Source organism: Falco peregrinus, chromosome 5 (assembly GCF_023634155.1).
Source record: "Falco peregrinus isolate bFalPer1 chromosome 5, bFalPer1.pri, whole genome shotgun sequence".
Taxonomy (NCBI): Eukaryota; Metazoa; Chordata; class Aves; order Falconiformes; family Falconidae; genus Falco; species Falco peregrinus.
This window is the reverse complement of record NC_073725.1, coordinates 5,463,811-5,482,272: the sequence shown is the minus strand read 5'-3', so window position 1 is coordinate 5,482,272 and position 18,462 is coordinate 5,463,811. Positions and strand designations below refer to the sequence as shown.

Sequence of the window (18,462 nt, the reverse complement as noted above, 5' to 3'; positions counted from 1 at the left end):
TTCGTGATCTGGTCTGTGCAAAGCAAGAAGTTGTGCTTCCTGATTTGCCTCTGGAAAAGATATTAACCAGTGCAGAGTTTGTAGTAAGATTTTACCTGGCTCCTGCTGCACGTTTCAAATAGTAGATGCTGCGATTGTCCGCTACCAGTATTTTTAATTGAAAGTTTGATCAGAAGTTCCTCCTTACTGGTTTCTCGCTAGGTGTAAAGCTGCATCGCAGGACCACAATCAACACCCTTTGTGGGTAAATCAACTGCTAGCTGTTTGCTGATGGTTGAAAAAAAAAAACCCCAAAACATGTGCTTTGTTAAAACACGCTGCTAACTCAAGCCGTGTTTGCGTCGCTCTAGAATTTCTCCTGTGGTTTCATTAAGTATATTTGCAGGACAGCCACGTCCGAGCCCTCTGCGTCTAATAGCAACCCTCGCTAGCCACATTCCCACTTTTCACCCTTTAAAGATTTTTGGTTTTCTTCAGTACGATTAGTTTGCTATAAACGTAATGTTACTTACCCCATCAGAGCTTGAATGGTTAACTCTTCTGGGCTTCTAAGAGCAACTAAAGATTTGCACATTTACTGACTGGTTACATTGATGCCTTCCCTTAAAAGTTATAAAACAGTAAACTTTATAAGCCCCAGTTCCGGCTATATGACATTTGGGTGCCAAATGAATAGGGTTTTGTCTATGAATTAGATCGTAAAATCATCCATAGCACAGACAGATAGGCTCACTGGCTATAAAAAGTCACGTGGTGCCATTAAAGTAAGTTTTATGGTTTTGGGGAGTTGACATCCAACATTATATACCACATAACATATAATCTCACTGACGCTGGACTTCATTTGACTCTTTTGCAGGCTACGTGTGCCTCCTGGCCATTCAAATTGTCAGGTTTAGGGACAGAAGTATCCAAACCACAAGTTCTCAATACTGTATGAAAAATGGCTCCTTGCAAGTCAAAGGTAAGTTTTGTGCACAAGTTCCTTAAAGTTTATTTGTACAGTGGGGAAGCCGAGGCTCCCGCTCGCTCTCGCTGCCTCTCTCTCCTCTCTCTTTCTTTCTCTTTCTCTTTCCCTTTCCCTTTCCCTTTCCCTTTCCCTTCCCCTCGGCCTGGAGCTTTTCAGGACGGTCCCACCGAGCCCTAGGGGCAGGATCAACCACTAACGATCCAGGTTGCGCTGCAAATCCCCCCCCATCCCTTCACTTGCAGCAGCTAGCTCTCTATTTTAACGATCAAATCAAAGTAAACCACAATAAGCGACTTTGGCAGAGATGGATTTTGGGGCCTAGCTTTAATCACTTTGACTACCGCAGAAGATAATTACTTCCTTTGCTCCAATAGACTCTCCAAGTTTGGAGAGGTTTTGTTTAGCAAAGAGTAGTTACTGCAGGCAATTAAAAAAAGGGGAAACAAAATAGATAGGGCTTGATATTATCTGGGCAGTGCTGTATGTAGGCATGATAGAGTTGGAGGCGTGCTGATATGGTAATAATCTTTGGATTGGTGAAATATGTTGCACATCAGAGCTAGTATTAAAATGGCACAGACTGTATTTGGAGCGCTTAAGATTCCTATTTTCTGCATTGGGTTGTGCAGAAAGCTTTAGCTATGTATGTATGTCCATCTGCGAGCGTGTAGCATGTTTCGGGGATGTGCATTTATAATGTTGCTGTAACTTTTCCCAGATCATATGTGTAATTGCATAAATATATTTAAATTATGTGTGTCTGTGCATGCATGTACGAATCAATGTATACGCCTGTATAAAGCCGTGCACATGCGTATGTGTGCCTAATATAGGTGTATCTATGTATACAAAGGGTGTGTACGTGTGTATATGTTCCTGTGACTTTTTTTTTTTTTTAAGCGAACCAATTGACTGTAACTTGTAGCATTAATACAAGAGACTACAGGTCATTAGAGTGCTGCAAATTATGAAATACGGGCTTGGTTTATTGAAGATTGTAAATATCTCCTTAGCTCTGCTCTTTCCCTCTCTGCCTTGTATTGCTGGCTGCCATTGTGGGGTAGGCCCCAGCTGCGTGTTTACTTCAACATTCTTTTTATTTAAGTGGACTGTTCTCACTAGAGTGTGATTACTCAGCAATAAACTTTATGGCCGGATTTAACTTTAGTCTTTGAATTTCCAGGACTTGAATGAAAGGGTGAAAGGAACTCTGTCTTTCTCTGGGTAGCATTAAGGCCTGATCCTTACCCTCAGATCTGTTCCTTAGGCCAGTGATCTCTGGGGGTGCAGACCAACTAGTTGGGGGTTAAGTAAGAGATTTAAGAATTGCCTCAGATATATATATATATATATATATTTATATATATACGCACTCACACACACAAAGCAGCTGTGAGTATCTCTTTCTCTGCTCAGGTTTGGAGTAGCAGGGATTAATCAGATCACTTTGTTTTCCTTCATGTGTCATAAAGTCGGGTTTGCAAAAGAATGGGGTGGTTTGATGTGAGCTGGGAGATGGGCTTTGTTTTATTTTGCTAGTGCTATCCTGTTTGAATATTGCGATTCAGGCTGTATCTGCTACTGCAAGTAAAAATGAGAGAAAGGCACAGGGGTACAGGAGGGTAAGGTTGGTGTGTACCTCTGCAAGGTCTGCACATTGTTGACTGATTCCTATTTTTAATTTATTTCTCTTTAACGTTAAAGAAACGGTAGTATATAAGGTTGGCTCAGCTCAAAGTTCTCACACTTCTACAAATATTTAATATTTAAAGTCAACCCCTTGTGTAAGATAAATGAGGTCTGAAACCTTTGTGCCAATGTATTCTTCCTACAAACACTAAACAAATACATACGCATATACTTTCTATTAAAAAAAATGGGAAAAGCTTTAAAAGAGCATATCCAAGTGCACATTTGAAAATCATTTCCGTGATAAGCAGCTGGAGATTTTATAGTACACTAGCTGTCACATTTTTGTCAATAGGAATACCAGAAATATATATATGATAGGCGCATATGATATGATATTATATCATATCTTATAAAATTTTATAGATTGGGGCACAGGTATGAAAAACCTTTAAAAGTTTGGGCTTCATTCATATACGGTCCTTTTCCAAGGAAAATCCTTCGCTTATAAACGGGAATGAGAACGGACACGGTTTCCAATTACTCAATATTCAACAACACTGCGTTATTTGAAATATCTGGTGAATATACAAACACACGCACACCCGTTCGACCAATATTTTAGGAACCTGGATATCATCGCGGATTGTAATTTTTCATTGTCTAGAGCAAAAAGATTTGCTGTTACATATTCTCACGTTTTTAAATGTGGCTTCTGGAGCATATTCCACATCAAGCAGTATACAGAGATTCAAGAACTACGGAAAAGAAAAATACCCCCAAACCCACAAGCATATAAAACCGCCCGTACTGCAAGAAACTCTCTAACAACAAAAGAAAGTTAGCTAGAAATTACAACTTCTCCTTATTTCTGGCCCTGCCCTGTCCTAAGCAGCACAGTTGAAGCCATTCAAATCCAGAAACGCATTAAGATTTTCTAATCCGCTTTGAAATTCAAACAACCCTAGACTGCCGAACTCTACCAAAATATTCCCAGGTCCGAATTGTTTTCCGAGGAAAAATGTCATGGAGAATAATCACTGGGAATCAGGAGAGAGGTCTTATCTGCACACATTATTTTTCTGCTGTGTTTGGGGGATTTATACGTGCGAGTTTGTTTTACTTTAGGCATGGCAAGTGGCGTTCTGCGATTTGAAATACAGCTTACCTAATCCTTTGAAAGAAATACTTGAGTGTAGTGTGTCATGTCTAAGCATAAGGCCAATTAAAGATTAGGCAACTCTCTAATGTTTTTAACTAGTGACTTTGCAAGGCATAACTTTCTCTAAACCAGAACTATAACAATCCGATGGAAAGTCATCCGTAAATTACAGCTCTGCAGCCTTGTCTAAACCCTGCAAACGCCCTAATTGCAGAACATTACGGGGAAATTATTATTCTGCCATTTCCTTACATTTAATAAGTGTGTATCTGTGGAAGGGTGACAATAGAGGGGTTTGCAATCTGCTCCATGGGAAATTGAATGGAACAGATCATGAGGGGCGGATCAGGAGGTTTCGATTTCAAACCCTGGATACTGGAGCAATGCCTTTTCCCTCCCCGCAAATACAGATTTAACGTATTAAATGCAGACATAAATAAGTCTCCCGACCAAGTTAAGACGCCGCTTTGCCTTCTTAGCTCTTTCTCTTTCCTGCTTTTAACGTTTCCCCGATTTGTTGCTAGTTACTAGGCAGAGCTCAAAAAACACAGCTCCCACAGTCGCCTGGTCATCTTTGAAAATATTATCCCTTTCAAATTAAAGCATCCTCACTAATGTCTCTCTGGAAGGCAAATACCCATGGACCATCACAGTCACATGTTCCTGTAGCTACATGCACAAACAATACCAAATCTGACATAGAAAGCGTGTACAATTTGCAAGGATTTCGCCTTATAGCACGCATAAGGAATCTTTCCTATATCCCCTCCCCAAAAAAATGTCTTTTCAATAATAATATTTGCTATGAAGGTTATTGGGTAATTATTGCAATTTTGTGGAACAGTCCTTGCTTGAGGTGAAGTCTGTCTCTGGATAACAAATGGCAGCCCGTGCAGTTCACTGCCAGGTTAAGTAAATGCAGAAAAGATAAATCTGCACACCCTAGGAATCACCAGCAGAGCTCGCTTTAGACCAAGTTCACAGTCAACTCGTTTGCCTAGACAAGGCTTCGCAAACAATTAGACTTGTTTCTTTATGTTTAAATCAAGGAGAAATGACTAAGACCCTCGCAGCAGAGAGCTGCAGCTTTTCCCCCAACGCTCGTCGCTACATTCCTTCCAACCTCACGCCCAGAACTTACCCAGCATTTCACCTGCAATTGTAACCATATAGCGCCTTTGAGTAACAGGCTTCCCTCCAACGCTGCCGAAAGGCTGTGCAAACTGATCTAACAGCACTTTACAAAGCTGCGAGATTAAAGAAAAGGAAAAAAAAAGCAATAATTAAACATGCAAAAATATCCGATTTCTCAACAGCAAGAAGAAGGAAAAAGAAAAAAAAAAGCCCTTAGAAAGCTGAGGGAAACGGCAGAACTATTGAAACAAACAGTGCGAGTCTCTTACTCCTAAAAGAAGCTGCATAGCTTTTGTATATCTTTGTGGTTAAGGGCGTTACAACTGCAGGTCAAAAAGTTGAGGGTCAAAAGTTTACGTTTTGCACCACTCTTAGTCATTCGCCCAGACAGAGTTTGATGTCAATGTTATAGCCGAGATCTTGACTATCAGCACAAAAGATAAAATAGCTTTGAGTTACGTGTGTATCACAGTATGGACTCCAGGTGAACCCTACTGGCTGAATGACCTCAATTACCGAGGAAAGGATAGAAAATTCCTCTTTTTCAAGAGTAATACACGTTGTATTTCATCTTGAATTATCGGCCACATTTGTGTCTGAATATCTCGGGTTCATCCGCGGCAGGTAAACACGCGTGTTACCCCCACAGCAGCCGCTGATGCTGCCTCCTCCGCGAGTCAGGTAGCAAAATATTTCGCCCTTGTTTATTATATAATAACCCGCTTTAAGAGGTTTAATGTTAAGCCTTCTCACTTTGCAAAATGGGAGGAAGATAAGATAGGAGCGATGCTATTAACGTGTGTATCGATCCTCGCCGCGTCTTTGTTTTTGCTCTCATTTCTGTAGCGACCGCTAAACTGTGCTTAAACAGGACACGCTGGAGATAATACGGCTTATATGTCTGGTCCGAAGGAGCTCGTTTAAAATGCGGAGCCGTGGGGCCGCGTTGCGCTACCGATGGAAAATGCTGCGGAGAAGCTGGCGCCCGGCGCCGCTCCGTGATTTGGAGGGTTCTCACAGCCCTCTGGAATTACCAGAGGCAGCAGTTCCCAGCGAAACGGGGAACAGGGAGGGTTGTTTTCCTTCCCTCCATACACCCCCCGCCTCCCCCTCCGCCCCCCAAGAAAAAGTTTAGTGGAATTTCTTTGCGCAGAGACTTATTCCCACATTGCTGGGATTTTTTGTTCCCAGTGCCGCCTCGGTGTTAAAGCTTTAGCTCCTCGGTTAGGCTTGTCTGTAGGGAGAACTGGCAAATATTGCACAGGGAATTTCATTCTGGGGTAGATCACTGCAAACCCGATTCAGCCTGAAATGAGGAGGATGAGGGGTCGATGCAAGATGGAAAGGTTATTCCCAAATATTCATAAGCAGATATGAAAGGTGTGGAGGAGGGGACAGGGCGACGAGAAAGTCCGAGAAAGAGCGCACCTCACCCCTATCCATGCATTGCTGCCTTCCCACCCCCAAGTCAGGAGGCTACACCGGCCTTTGCGTAGCTGGTACGCGTGAATTATTTGCCAGAGACACAGCTGGATCGTGGCAGGCGAGCGCTATTTCTTGGGAACGAATATGCGAGAGGTTAGATTTCCGATTAGCCAAAGTGATTGTTGGAGATTTTGCCTAAAGTACCTGCTGAAGCCTGGGAAGTATATAATGCAAGTGTTCGCTCGTATAGGCACTGTTCACAAGTTGCTGCTGTTGCTTACTTGTAGTCGAGCGCTTGCATTGCACGTTTGGGGAGCCTGGCCTCGCTGAGATAGTATATAACCTTTCACATCCAGAGTATTTATTTGGTGTAAGAGTGAAGCCTGATAGCAAGCTAAAACCCGTAGCCAAATATCTATTTTGTTAGAGAATAGCAGGCGGATTGTTTCCAAGAACAACAATGCGTCTTTGATATACCCAGAATGAAAGCTGTTACTATAACCGGCTTACTCAAGAGTAGGTGACCGAAATGCATTTGCTTTCTCACCAAAACTATTAGTAGCTCGAATTCCGTATTTTCAGTCTGGTTTAGAATAAAAATATCGATGAGAATATTTTAAAAGAACTTGAAATGGAGACTTCAGTAAATATTGACTCTTCTGAATTCTTGTTTAAATTATGTCTTTAAAAAAATGGCAACAACCTGGAGCAGAACAGTTAATAATTTGAGACGAACACTTTCTGCCCTTTCATTCTTTGCATTCAGCACACTGCTGTCTGGCGTGGAAGGTCTGCTCAAAAGACCATTCATTTAAAATCCGAGAACAAATCAAATTTTGCGTGTGTTGATGAACCGAGCCAGGACAGAGCGAGTAAATCCCGCCAACCACCCCGTGGTTAAGAGAAGCCCTGGTACCAGGGCAGTCATCGCTTCTACCACATGCTAAACTTGGGGCAAAACTGCGAGCATTGCCCCGGCAGCGGCCACAGGAAAGAAGCGCTCCCGCCCGCGGAGGCAGGAGCAGCCTCGGGGGCTGTATCATTCCCAGGAACAAAGGAGGGAATACAGTCGATACATTCCATAACGTTTACATTTTCCCGCGATTTTTTCTTAATTTTCCCTTAGAAGTAGTGACCTGGGCAAAGCACCCCGCTATCTAAAAGACACTGTTATAGACCTTTTAGAAAAACTAAGTCCAAGGCCGAGGTGAACTTCAGGTCACCGCGTCTAACAAATATGAAAATGTCGCCTGGTGAAGGGCACGCCTTGTTATTTAACAAAGACTGTCAATGTGTAAGATTAATAAGAAACAAAATGCACACGGTGTCACTTTTCGGTCACTTTGAAACTTGGGACAGCCTCGCATTCAAGGGGGGAAAGCTGGGGCTAAATATATTCAAAATGGTTCAAATCAGATTCAAACCAGGCTGCTAGTGCGAGTCTTCCTCCTCCTACCGCTCTCGGTGGAGGATGCCCGGGCACGGCGAAAGGTTGACTTGAATTATTGTTATTATTGTTGTTGTTGTTGTTATTACTACTACTACTGTTACTGTTCTTGCTACTGTTATTATTTTTTCTTTAGGAGTAATTACATTTTAGCCGCGCATGTGGAGGGTAGCGGGAATGTTTGCTTGTTTCACAAGAAAAAGGGGATCCCCCTTTTCTCCCCTCCTTGGGTATGTATGAGGTTGCCTCTTCTTGGTGCATGAAAATTGACTCTCTCCTTCTCAACTTAATTCCAGTGGGGTCCCCATCTCCTCCTCGGCCAGCGTCGGCCAGGAAACTCTTGCTCCTTTATTAACTGATTAAAGTCTCCTTCACCAGTGAAATCGAGCCTTTAGTCCTTCTGGAAAACTGAGGGAGCTGGCCTATTTTTTCCTCTCCTTTTCTTTCTCTGAGAGCTTAGGATGATGCTACAAGTTTGTTAAAGGGAAGTACCGGGGGAAAAAAAGGGTTTCTGAGATTGTTTATTACAGCCATAAATCTTGCAGTAAAATGTCGAAATGGCCGTGTGCAAGATAACACTTGGTGGTCTTGGCTGGGTTCTTGTTTATGATAACAAAACCACAAAGACATGGAACAGGCCTTTTGGAGGTCCTGCCTCAGCACATCTTCGCAGAGTAATAGAACCACACGAAAAAAACAGACTTGGGCTGAGCAGCTCAGGTCACCTTGCAGATTTACAGTCGTATATAAAATTGTATCCTTCTTTCTGCAACTGAGCGCCAGAGCCCCACGGTAGAAAGAGGCGCAGTGAAACGAGTACACTTTGAGATCTAATCACGGTAAATAATACGAAACAGAGCCCGGTCAGCTCTCCCAGTATAGCGCCGAGCTTACAAAGCGAGACACCACTTTTCGTTGTGTTTTACCGTGGCTTGGGAACACGGCAGACCGCTGTAGTGCTCTGCCCGTAGTGTCTCAGGACTTATGCCGAGGATAATATTTACGATAACCCAGTGTAATTCATCTCGTGCGGGCCGGCAGGTATTTGTACGTATGTGTCTGTACGTGTGCATGTATTTCTTTACGCCGGGAAAAGGCTCTCCGCTCGTGATGCACTTTGGCAATCTTTTTTTTTTTTTTTTACAGTCATGTAGGTGGGAAATTTATTATTTTACAACATGGGTCGCTGTTGGTTTTTGAGAGGGATTTTGTTGCTGTTGTTGTCTTTAAATATATATATAAATAAAACAATCTCCCCTTTCCTGTCAATTGCGTGTTACTGAACAGTTGCGGCTGCCTCTGTGTGCGTGTGTATAACCGCATTTCCTCTCCACGCAGAGTAAATAGAAAAACTTACCTATTACCATAGATAATAGGTATAATAGAACCAGAGTTCCATAGATGTGCTGTTGGAAATGAGTAAGTAAATGTGTTCTAACTCTTTATACAAATTAGACATTCGATAGGAGGAGGAAATGAGTGATTGTTTAGATAAGTATCCCAGTATACCCAAGTGCTGGAAATGTTCTAACATATTACAAGTCGCCTGCAATGTGCGTGCGTGTGTGTAAAATATAAATCGATACGATGTGTGTCTTGTTAGATAGAATATATATTCAAATATAATTTTATTGCATGTATCCATTATCTATAAAACTGCAAAAGACAATAATCTGAATTTAAACCAGGCTAACTGTTAATGCAATATCTTTAGGAGGGCAAGATCTAAACCGTATCAAATTTACGCTTGATATATTAGAAGTATTTTCCCATACCAGCAGATGAGTTTACCCACTCAGCAATTATATTCTCGAAGGGTGCGGTAAATATTTCTATATGTTTATACGCTTTCCAGAAAAGGAGGGGGGGAAAAAAACAATCCGAAAAGTTCGCTTGTAACTCCGAACGTACCAGACCAGCTGACGTTCAATAAGTATTTTTTCCCCTTAGAATAAGAGCTTAATTAGATTAACCATCAAATTTCAATTACCTAAGGTCAGGGCGGTTGCCTCCTTTCCCTCTGAGCTGCAAATATCGTTAACAGTCTCAGTTTTAGCAACGCTGAAGTGCCCGAGTGCCTTCTCCCTCCCACGCCAGGGTTTACGAGTCACTCCTGCGAAGGCGCTAGCGATTTCTCATGGAACAGAAAATTAAGAAATAAACCCAAGACAAGGCATACCAAACCGACGGACTTAAATTCGTAGTTTGGAAACCGCTCCTTCGCGGGGAGGGACGCTCGCAGTGAGCCCTGCGGTCGCCGGTAGGAAGTATTTGATACCATCGTGTCCGCTTTCCCCTCTCTCCCTTCCCCCTCTCCTCCCCGTTATTTTCAGGCTCGCTATAGCCCTCACACCCCGCAGGCCACTCAAGGACTTTCCTCGGCCTCCCCGCGACCTTCGTGCTAACTTTTGCATCTATTCCTCCAGCTAGCACAGCTACAAAGGTGCAAAGGGCTAGCCCGAGAGCTGCCGGCCGGCCGCGGTGGCAGCGGCAGGGCGCTGGGGGCAGACCCCGGAGGGCTGCCGGTGGCCTGTGCCCGGCAGCCGCTGCCGCCCTCTGCCTGCGCGCAGCCCCGACTCCAGGCGTTTGGAAATGGGCTTGTTTAAAAGGATTGTGCAACGCCTTGTGCAATGCCTGCCTCCCTCCGGATCGCGCAGCTGGGCTGCGCTCTGCTTCCTCGCCCCGCTTCCTACGCTCTCCCGCGGGGGAACGGAGAAACAAAAAGTGCTGGGGGCGGGGGGGATGTGCAGAGAGACTGTCGGGGCTGGTTGAGTTGATTCTCGCCTGACTGCCGGACGTGGCCCGGACCGGCGGGCGGGAGGAGCCGGGGATGCGGGTTAGAAGCGGCCGCGGGGCGCGGGCGGCCGGCAGCCCCCGGCGGGGCGCCCCCTGGGCGGGCACTTGCCGCCCCGGGAGGGGTCGCGGCGGCAGCGGCCCCCTGGAGCGGCCCCCGCCGTGGGTCCGTGGGCGCGGAGCTGCCCCGCGGCCGCTCGCCCTCCTTCCATTTCCTGATCCGGGGTCCGCGGCCCCGCGCGGTAATTGGCGGTGGCGGTCAGGTGGTGATGGGGTGGCGGGGGGTGCGGGGGGGTGTGTGTGCGTGCGTGTGTGTTGTGTGTGTTGTAGGCGCTCCAGGGGTGGGAAGAGAGGAAGGGAGGGGAGTGCGGCGGGGAAGGGGTGGGGGGAAGCTGGAGGCCCAAACTTTGGCAGCGGCGAGCACTTGACAGCAGCGGGAGGGGGAGAGGGAGGGAGGGGAGGGAGGGGGGGGAAGGGGAGGGGCCTCGCCGAGCCCAGAAAAACGACAACGCGAGAAAAATTAGTATTTTTGCACTTCACAAATTAATGACCATGAGTTCGTTTTTGATAAACTCCAACTACATCGAGCCCAAATTCCCTCCCTGCGAGGAGTACACGCAGCACAGCGGCAGCGCCGGCAGCTCCGCCAGCTACCACGCGCACCACCCGCACCCGCACGCCCCGCCGCCGCCTCCGCCGCCGCACCTGCACGCCGCGCACCCGGGCCCAGCGCTGCCCGAGTACTTCCCGCGGCCGCGCCGGGAACCGGGCTACCAGGCTCCCGCGGCGCCGCCGGGGCCGCCGGGGCCGCCTCCCGAGGCGCTCTACCCCGCGCAGGCACCCTCCTACCCCCAGGCGCCCTACAGCTACAGCAGCGCCGGCAGCGCCGCCCCGGGCCCCGAGCAGCCGCCCCCGGGCGCCTCGCCGCCGCCGCCGCCGCCCGCCAAGGGCCACCCCGGCCCGCCCCAGCCCCTGCTCCCAGGCCATGCCCTGCAGCGCCGCTGCGAAGCGGCCCCCGCCGCCGGGGCCGGCACCGGGCCCGGCTGCCCGCTGCTGCCCGACAAGAGCCTGCCCGGGCTGAAGGGGAAGGAGCCGGTGGTCTACCCCTGGATGAAGAAGATCCACGTGAGCACGGGTGAGTTGCCCTTGCCAGGGGGAGGTGGGGATGCGCCTGCAGAGGAGGGAAGGGGGGAGGGTGCTCCCGCGGCCGGGATGGGTCGTTGCGTGTGTGGATTTTTTTTTTCCCTCCCTCCTTCTCCCTCCGCGTTTCCTAATAAAAAAAAAAAAGAAAGAAAGTGAGAAACCTTTTGTATCCGGGGTCCTTTATCAAAAGATTTACGAGACGCCAAACTGTTAGGGCAGTAATTATAGCCCCCATAAATTTAATTGCCCTGCAGTGGCTCTGGGCCATGTGTCTTTGAAGCTTTTCTTCTAACCCAAATGCCCATCACCATTTTTTATTGCTCCTCGATTGTCCCCACCGTCGATAGGCTGTGAAACAATTTTTCTTGCCGTTTATGTATCTTATGCGAACCTGGTGTCAAGTTATTATATAATGATTATGTTCCATCGCTTTCCCCCCCTTCTCCCTTTCTTTCCCCTCCGCGTGCGTGTGTGTGTGCGCGCCTGTGTGTGCACGTTTCAGTCAATCCCAATTACAACGGAGGGGAGCCCAAGAGGTCTCGCACTGCCTACACCAGACAGCAGGTCCTGGAGCTGGAGAAGGAGTTCCACTTCAACCGCTACCTGACCAGGAGACGACGCATCGAGATCGCGCACACCCTCTGCCTCTCCGAGCGCCAGGTCAAGATCTGGTTCCAGAACAGGCGCATGAAGTGGAAGAAAGACCATAAACTGCCTAACACAAAGATGCGCTCCTCAAACCAGTCCACACTGAGCCAGCAGTCCAAAGCACAGACACAAGGCCACCCCCATCCTCTCGATGGGGCTACACCCAACGCAGCTGCGCTATAAATACGTGGGGGTTGGTTTGTTTGTTTGTTTTTGGTTTTGGTTTGTTGTGGGGTTTTTTTAATATATATATATATATATATTTACCTATCTATTGGGGTTTTCCAGCTGCCCCGTGGTGGAGGCTGGCCGTTTGGACCAAACAACTGTGTAAAACAAAACAGGAGCAGGAAAGGAAGACGAGACGTGCCCAAGAACGGGCACATGTTTAAACCAAAACCCGGACGATTGTCTACATTGTATATAGATAATGGTTCCATGCCCATCATTTTTTTCTATTTATGGAAACACTCTCTTGCCCTCGGTGTAAAACGGGGCTGGATGCTGTCACGGACGAATTCTCTGTACCTAAGACGGACTCTTTTTTCTTTTTTTTTCTTTTTTTTTTTTTTTTAAGAGAGAGAACACTTTAAAAATAAAAGACGGTTAAAACAAAGCAAAAACCTCGTGAGACACTTGTGTAAGGCATTGACTTGAATAGCGCTGCTTCGTGGCGTGTTCGTGGATTCCCGTGTGCGTGCGTGCGTGTGTGTGAGGGTGCATACGCTAAAATGCACACACACCAACACGACAGAGACAACGAACATGTCCACGGAAGGTTAAAGACTTATGAAAAATGTCCCCTTACACTGTTCAAAGGGAAATGTTTTATGTATCAAAGGTAACTTAACTGGTTTTAAGTGTAGCCCTCGCAGTAGCTGTGATCTATTAGTTTTTCTCCACATTCCCTATTGCATTTATTTAAAAAAATATTGCTATAAAGGCTGTTGCTGTCTTCATATTTGGCACCGTCTAAATCGTTTGGGTCCATGTACAATTTGTGGATTTTTGGTGTAATGTACAACAGTGCCAGGTGCTGGTAATAAAGATTATTCTGTACAAAAGAATTAAATGCTTGAAACACAAGTCCACTCAGTGCTGTTTCATCCACCTTGTGCTTGGCTGGTGTAGGCACCAGGAATGAAAAACAATGGTTTATCGTATTGTTTTAACTTGGATTCATCTTGTCAATAAGGTAATGGTTGCTTTAAATATAGTGAAAAACGTCCTGACTCCTAATTGCCTGGCTGAGAAAAAGAGCGCTGTAGGACGAGGAAAGGTCTTGCTGCATTGTATAGGTGAGTGGTATTCTCTGTAGCGGGACTTGTGGCAGAATGAGTCCAGCTCTCCATCCCTCTCTGTACGTGTGTTTTCAGCTGCGTTACAGGGAAACTGTGCTTCTACTGGGAATCAATAAGCTCCCGTTACAGATTTTGCTGGAGAAGTCATACATGTTCCCCATGATAATACTTTAAATCTTTAGCCAGTCGTGATTTATTCATTCATTTTCACCTGATTATGATTTCTCTATTGGCTAGCATTTTTGAAGGGGGATCCATGGGCGGTAACCTAAAGTTTCTCTAAGCTGCCTTTTCTGTTTCTGTTTCCTTTTATTTTCTTTTTAAGACTATTTCAAAATTTGTTTAGAAAGCCTGAACAGAAACATGAATTTGGGTACAATTCAAGAGTTTTACTTGACCAACATTATCGAAACAACTGTGGATAAATGGGGTTCAAGTGGTTCCAGATCAGGCTGCACCTCTCTGCTTCCAGGAGTGCAGGCAAAGTGGAGCTGCTAAGGGGGAGCCTTGTTCAGGGTTTCCACAGCAGAGAGTAGCACTCAGCTGGGTAGGAAAAGGCTTGGAAAGAAGCTCAAGTGCTAGTAAATCTTCCAGAGAAGGCCTGAAGGCCAGGACTTATTTACTTACCCAGACACATCTGAGAGGCATTTTTTGGAACCAGTGCTTCTCTTCGCGTGAGTGAGGCCACCAGGACCGGGTGCAGCATCACCCCCTGGGTGAGGTGGCACCAGGCCGCAACGGTACTGCCAGCATCCCTGTCTGGCCATGGAACATGGATTGTCACAGAGAAAAATGTAACATGCCACTGGCAGGACACATTCAGCATCAGAGAGGTGGCAGCTTTAAATACCCTCAGCAAACACTGCTGTCTCCAAACCTGACCAAGACGCAGGCCTGAACAGCGTGCTTCCACTCACATATTGCTGTATGCTGAGTCCTGAATTGCCAGCCACCTCCTTATGAAGGAGGAAAAATACAGCTGTGAGGTAACTACTATCCACAAGCGTGTAACTCTTAGTTTTGTTTATTGCTTGAGAATCCCTCAATATATTTAGAGCCAAAGTTAGCACAACTGAGCAAAATTCCAGCTGAAATGTATTAACTGGTGATGCAGTATTTCTTTAGTGTGCAGCCTATGTGTATAAACCTGGTTTGCTCCCATTGTAAAAAGAAATGAAATCACGCTGCAAATAGCAATTTTAGCGAGAATCATTAATCACCTCCTACAATAAATACTTCTTTGTAATTCAACAGCGGTTCTGAAAGGCATTCTCTTGGAAAAGTCTGTGAAGACGCAAAGGATTTTCCTGGGGAAAAAAAAAAAAAAAAAGTGGTCATGTGTAAAGACACAGCATCTTGCCTGTCTGCTAAAAAAATGTGCACTCTCTTGCTGGAGATTGAACGGCGGACTGCAAATTACCCCATGGCAGATTATCATCGTTTAAGGTACATTTTCCTTTTCCCCTCAACCTTCCCCCTGTGCCTGTGCTGGGAGTGGGACGCAGCTCCAGGGCTGGGAGCCCTCTGCTCCCCGTCCATCTTTACAATAACTTCGAAAATTACATCGTCCAGTTTAAATTCTCGCATTGTGTTCCCTTTGCTAAGGCAACCGGGAGTTCACCGAGAGGACAAATTTTCTATCTCATTAATTGTTTTTTTTAGAGGAGCAGACTGACCCTTCAAACCCTTGACCTTTAAAGACAGTATTCTTTTTAATCCGGCACTTGGACCTAAATGTCCCTTTCCCTCCCTCCCTCCCGCTCTCCCAGTGTCTCTCACACACGGATTTATCTGCTCTGGCCACAAAGGCGAGAGCGGCCCAAAAAGCTGGAAGTGGAAGTTTGTCAATATTTCAAAGAAAGACCAAGTCACCTCAGAGTCACTTGCTGGCCGCAGGGACGGCCACGCCGTTAACTCCGGTACCCACCTCCCCTCCCCTCCACCCACCAAGAAAAATGCTCCTTTTCCAAGATCCCCCTCCTCGTTCCTCCTGCAAGCTCTTGCTATACCTGGTGTTTTATTACACGGGGAACTCAGCTGTGACAAGCACCTTGTGGTATTTAATAACTAGAGCCATCCTGCATTAGAGGATTACGCAATGCTGAGACTTTTTTTCCTTCCTTCCTTCCTTCCTTCCTTCCTTCCTTCCTTCCTTCCTTCTCTTTCTTTCTTTCTTCCTTCTCTTTCTTTCTTTCTTTCTTTCTTTCTTTCTTTCTTTCTTTCTTTCTTTCTTCCCCCCCCACCCCTCTTCTTCAGGGTCCTCACCGCCCCGTGGCCTTCTTGGACAGCGTTTGTAAACGAGGAAGGGGTGGGGGGAGCCCTCACACAGGCAGAGATCTTGACAGGCTTGCCATGGAACTCCAACCCCCCGGTCCCCCCCTGCCCCGCGCTGGGGCCCGATCCGGGCAGCCCCGGGCCCGGCCGCCGTTCCCACACCTCCGCCGGGGCCGGCCTCGGGGAGGCGGGGGCTCTCGCCCAGTCCGGTGCCTCACGGCCTGGCCGGGCCGCGGCGGGGTGGGACCTCCCGGGGGTGCCCCGGGGCCGTCCTCTAGGGCGCGGCGAGGCGCGGGCGCCCAAGCCCAGCCCACGCGGGCCCCGGTGGGTCGGGGCTCCGGCGTGGGCAGGGGAGGCTTGGCGGCCACCTCCCCACGGACCTGGGCAGCCACCCTGGCTCCGCCCGGGCCCGCGGACAGGCAGTTCTGACCCGCGGAGGGCAGCCCGGGGGACGCCGCCCTGATGCTCTCCTGTCCCCCTGCCAGCAGTGCGCAGAGCCCCCTCCCGCCCCGCTGCAGACAATGAGGATCTGGGTTCAACTGGCTAATTTGGGGGAGCGGGTGTGTGTGTAAAGCTGCCCCATCTCGCTGTACCGAGCGGGACAAACCCGCGTTATTGATGCCCAAGCGCTATCCCTAGAAGCTGAGGAGCTTTGACAGCCAGCAGAGATTAGGGGACCCAAGTACAAGGATCCCTGCGCTCGCAGATAAAGGTGTTGCGTCTGTTCTGGGGGAGATATTGAAATTTTAATCTTTAGGGTCACGTGACTCATTAAATAATTAATGCAGATAGTCAGGAATGGATCTGTGGCCGTCAGTCCTCACTAGGAGTGATTCTCTCAGAAGTGAAACTCAACTCCTTATTACTGGAGTTTGTTTTTCTTTCTTTCTTTCTTTCTTTCTTTTTTTTTTTCCTTCCCTTTAAAAAAAACCCACCTGATTTATCTTGAAAGATTCTAAACTTCTTAAGCAAGCAGTAGGGTCTGTGTTGGTAAGTAGGTAGTGTGTATTTCTAGCTTGATGACTTTAATTGTTTGTGCTTGCTTTGTCTGCTGAGCGTTTGCTTAACAAGTTTAATATTTAGAAATGTTAAATCTTTGTTTTAGCTGCCTTGTGGTCACATTACGGCTTTTGGTGATTAAGTGTTACCGAGGCAAACACATTCGATAATGTTCTAATTCACACTGTGGAAGGCTGGGTGCCACAGTGCAGGAGGACCTGCTTTGTTCAATTTTCCTGGCGTTAATAAATCACCGGCTCCTAATGCAGGGCCAAAAAAGCAATGGAAAGGCAGTGAGCATTGTAAAGGAAAAGTCATGGGCGACTTTCTCTGTGACTCATTAGTCTGAACGATTTATGTACGAACTTAAAGTGCCGCAATGAATATTAGAGTTTGGGATAACAACTAATTAAAAAAAAAAATTCATAGCGTTTTTAGAGTGCTTTATTGCTACTTAACAACTCTTTCAAGAAGCAGCATAGTTTAAAGGACTGTGGCAGTGTAAAATAAGGTAGCGTGACTTAATAGCTCCAAAATAAATAACTGAAAATCTCTGGCACCATTTTCAGATACACGCTCCATATTTAACACGAGTGGGGCAACCCAGTCACGACGCACTTGATCGACGAGTATTGCCGTTTGTAACGTGACTATAGATTAGGGATCAAACCGGCTAAGGTATGAATTTGAACCTAAAATGCCAGGGGGTTCCCCCTGTGTTGGAGCCGAGGGGAGCGAAAGGTAGAGATAAGAATAACCCAGGCAGCAGCGCCCGGGATCTGTGACTGCAGACTGAACTTTCCATTTTCTTTTGTGTTTGCCAGTAGATTTTAACAGTCAGCGCTCTCAAATTTATGAGACGGCAATAAACAGCTTAGTAGGCTATTATTGCATGATTTTATGTAGACTGAAGTTCGACACCAAATCTAAAATTATTAGCGTCATTATGGAACTACTAAATTACCAAAGCAAAGCCTCTGCTCTAAAAGTTCTCCCAAGACAGACAATATTTCCAAGGCTCAGATGACACCCTTCCGCAAGAACTGTGTTATTTAATTATTAGCATTTACATTTACTGACAAATTTAAGATGCTTTAGATGGGTTTTATTAGCGAGAATGAATACGAAGGGTACATTATTATATCTGACAAATTCTGTAAACGTGATACATGTAAAGTGGCATGCCAATAATCTATTGTCTTTTTGGATTGTGCAATATTGTTTATTTTAGGGGAAGAGAAGCCGTCCAGGTTTTTTTTTCCCCTCTCCTTCAATGGCTTTCAGTGTGGTGGGTTTGGTTTTTTTTTTTTAAAAAAAAAAAAACAACTTTGGGCCCGATCCCGCTTCAGTGAGGTCAGTTGTTAGTCTCTTATTGCACTAGTGGTGACAGGATCGGGCCCCGGCTAACCATTTGAATAAAAGCCCAACCACAATACACCCCGCATTTAAACTGGAACCCTTTCCGCGTTTTATTCAGCAGAGATGAACACCACGACTTGTGTTTAATGTCTGTTCTTGATTAAATGATCCTAAACAA

At 46.4% G+C, this 18,462-nt stretch overlaps 2 protein-coding genes across 3 annotated transcripts in view; both read left to right on the top strand.

Annotated features, from left to right (window-relative positions):
• Positions 1-18,462, top strand: part of HOXA3 (homeobox A3) — a 45,576-nt gene that overhangs the window by 11,090 nt on the left and 16,024 nt on the right. Inside the window, exons 2-3 of the mRNA XM_027786455.2 lie at positions 860-964; positions 14,907-15,098. The gene's annotated coding sequence lies outside the window, so the exon portion shown is untranslated. The remainder of the gene's footprint in view (positions 1-859; positions 965-14,906; positions 15,099-18,462) is intronic.
• HOXA4 (homeobox A4) lies at positions 11,046-13,437 on the top strand. 2 transcript variants are annotated; one of them, XM_055805063.1, is made up of 3 exons: positions 11,046-11,695; positions 12,206-12,544; positions 12,640-13,437. In XM_055805063.1, exons 1-2 carry the CDS (start codon positions 11,107-11,109, stop codon positions 12,532-12,534), a joined length of 918 nt encoding a protein of 305 aa, XP_055661038.1. In that variant the 5' UTR covers positions 11,046-11,106; the 3' UTR covers positions 12,535-12,544; positions 12,640-13,437. The 2 variants fall into 2 exon arrangements, with proteins under 2 accessions (XP_055661038.1, XP_005237240.2); XM_005237183.3 differs by having other exon boundaries at positions 12,206-13,437.

Bases quoted from the DNA above. Each gene is read 5' to 3' on its own strand.
- HOXA4 (XM_055805063.1), top strand. From the start codon at position 11,107: ATGACCATGAGTTCGTTTTTGATAAACTCCAACTACATCGAGCCCAAA. The intron at 11,696-12,205 runs GTGAGTTGCCCT...TGCACGTTTCAG, and splicing joins GAAGATCCACGTGAGCACGG to TCAATCCCAATTACAACGGA.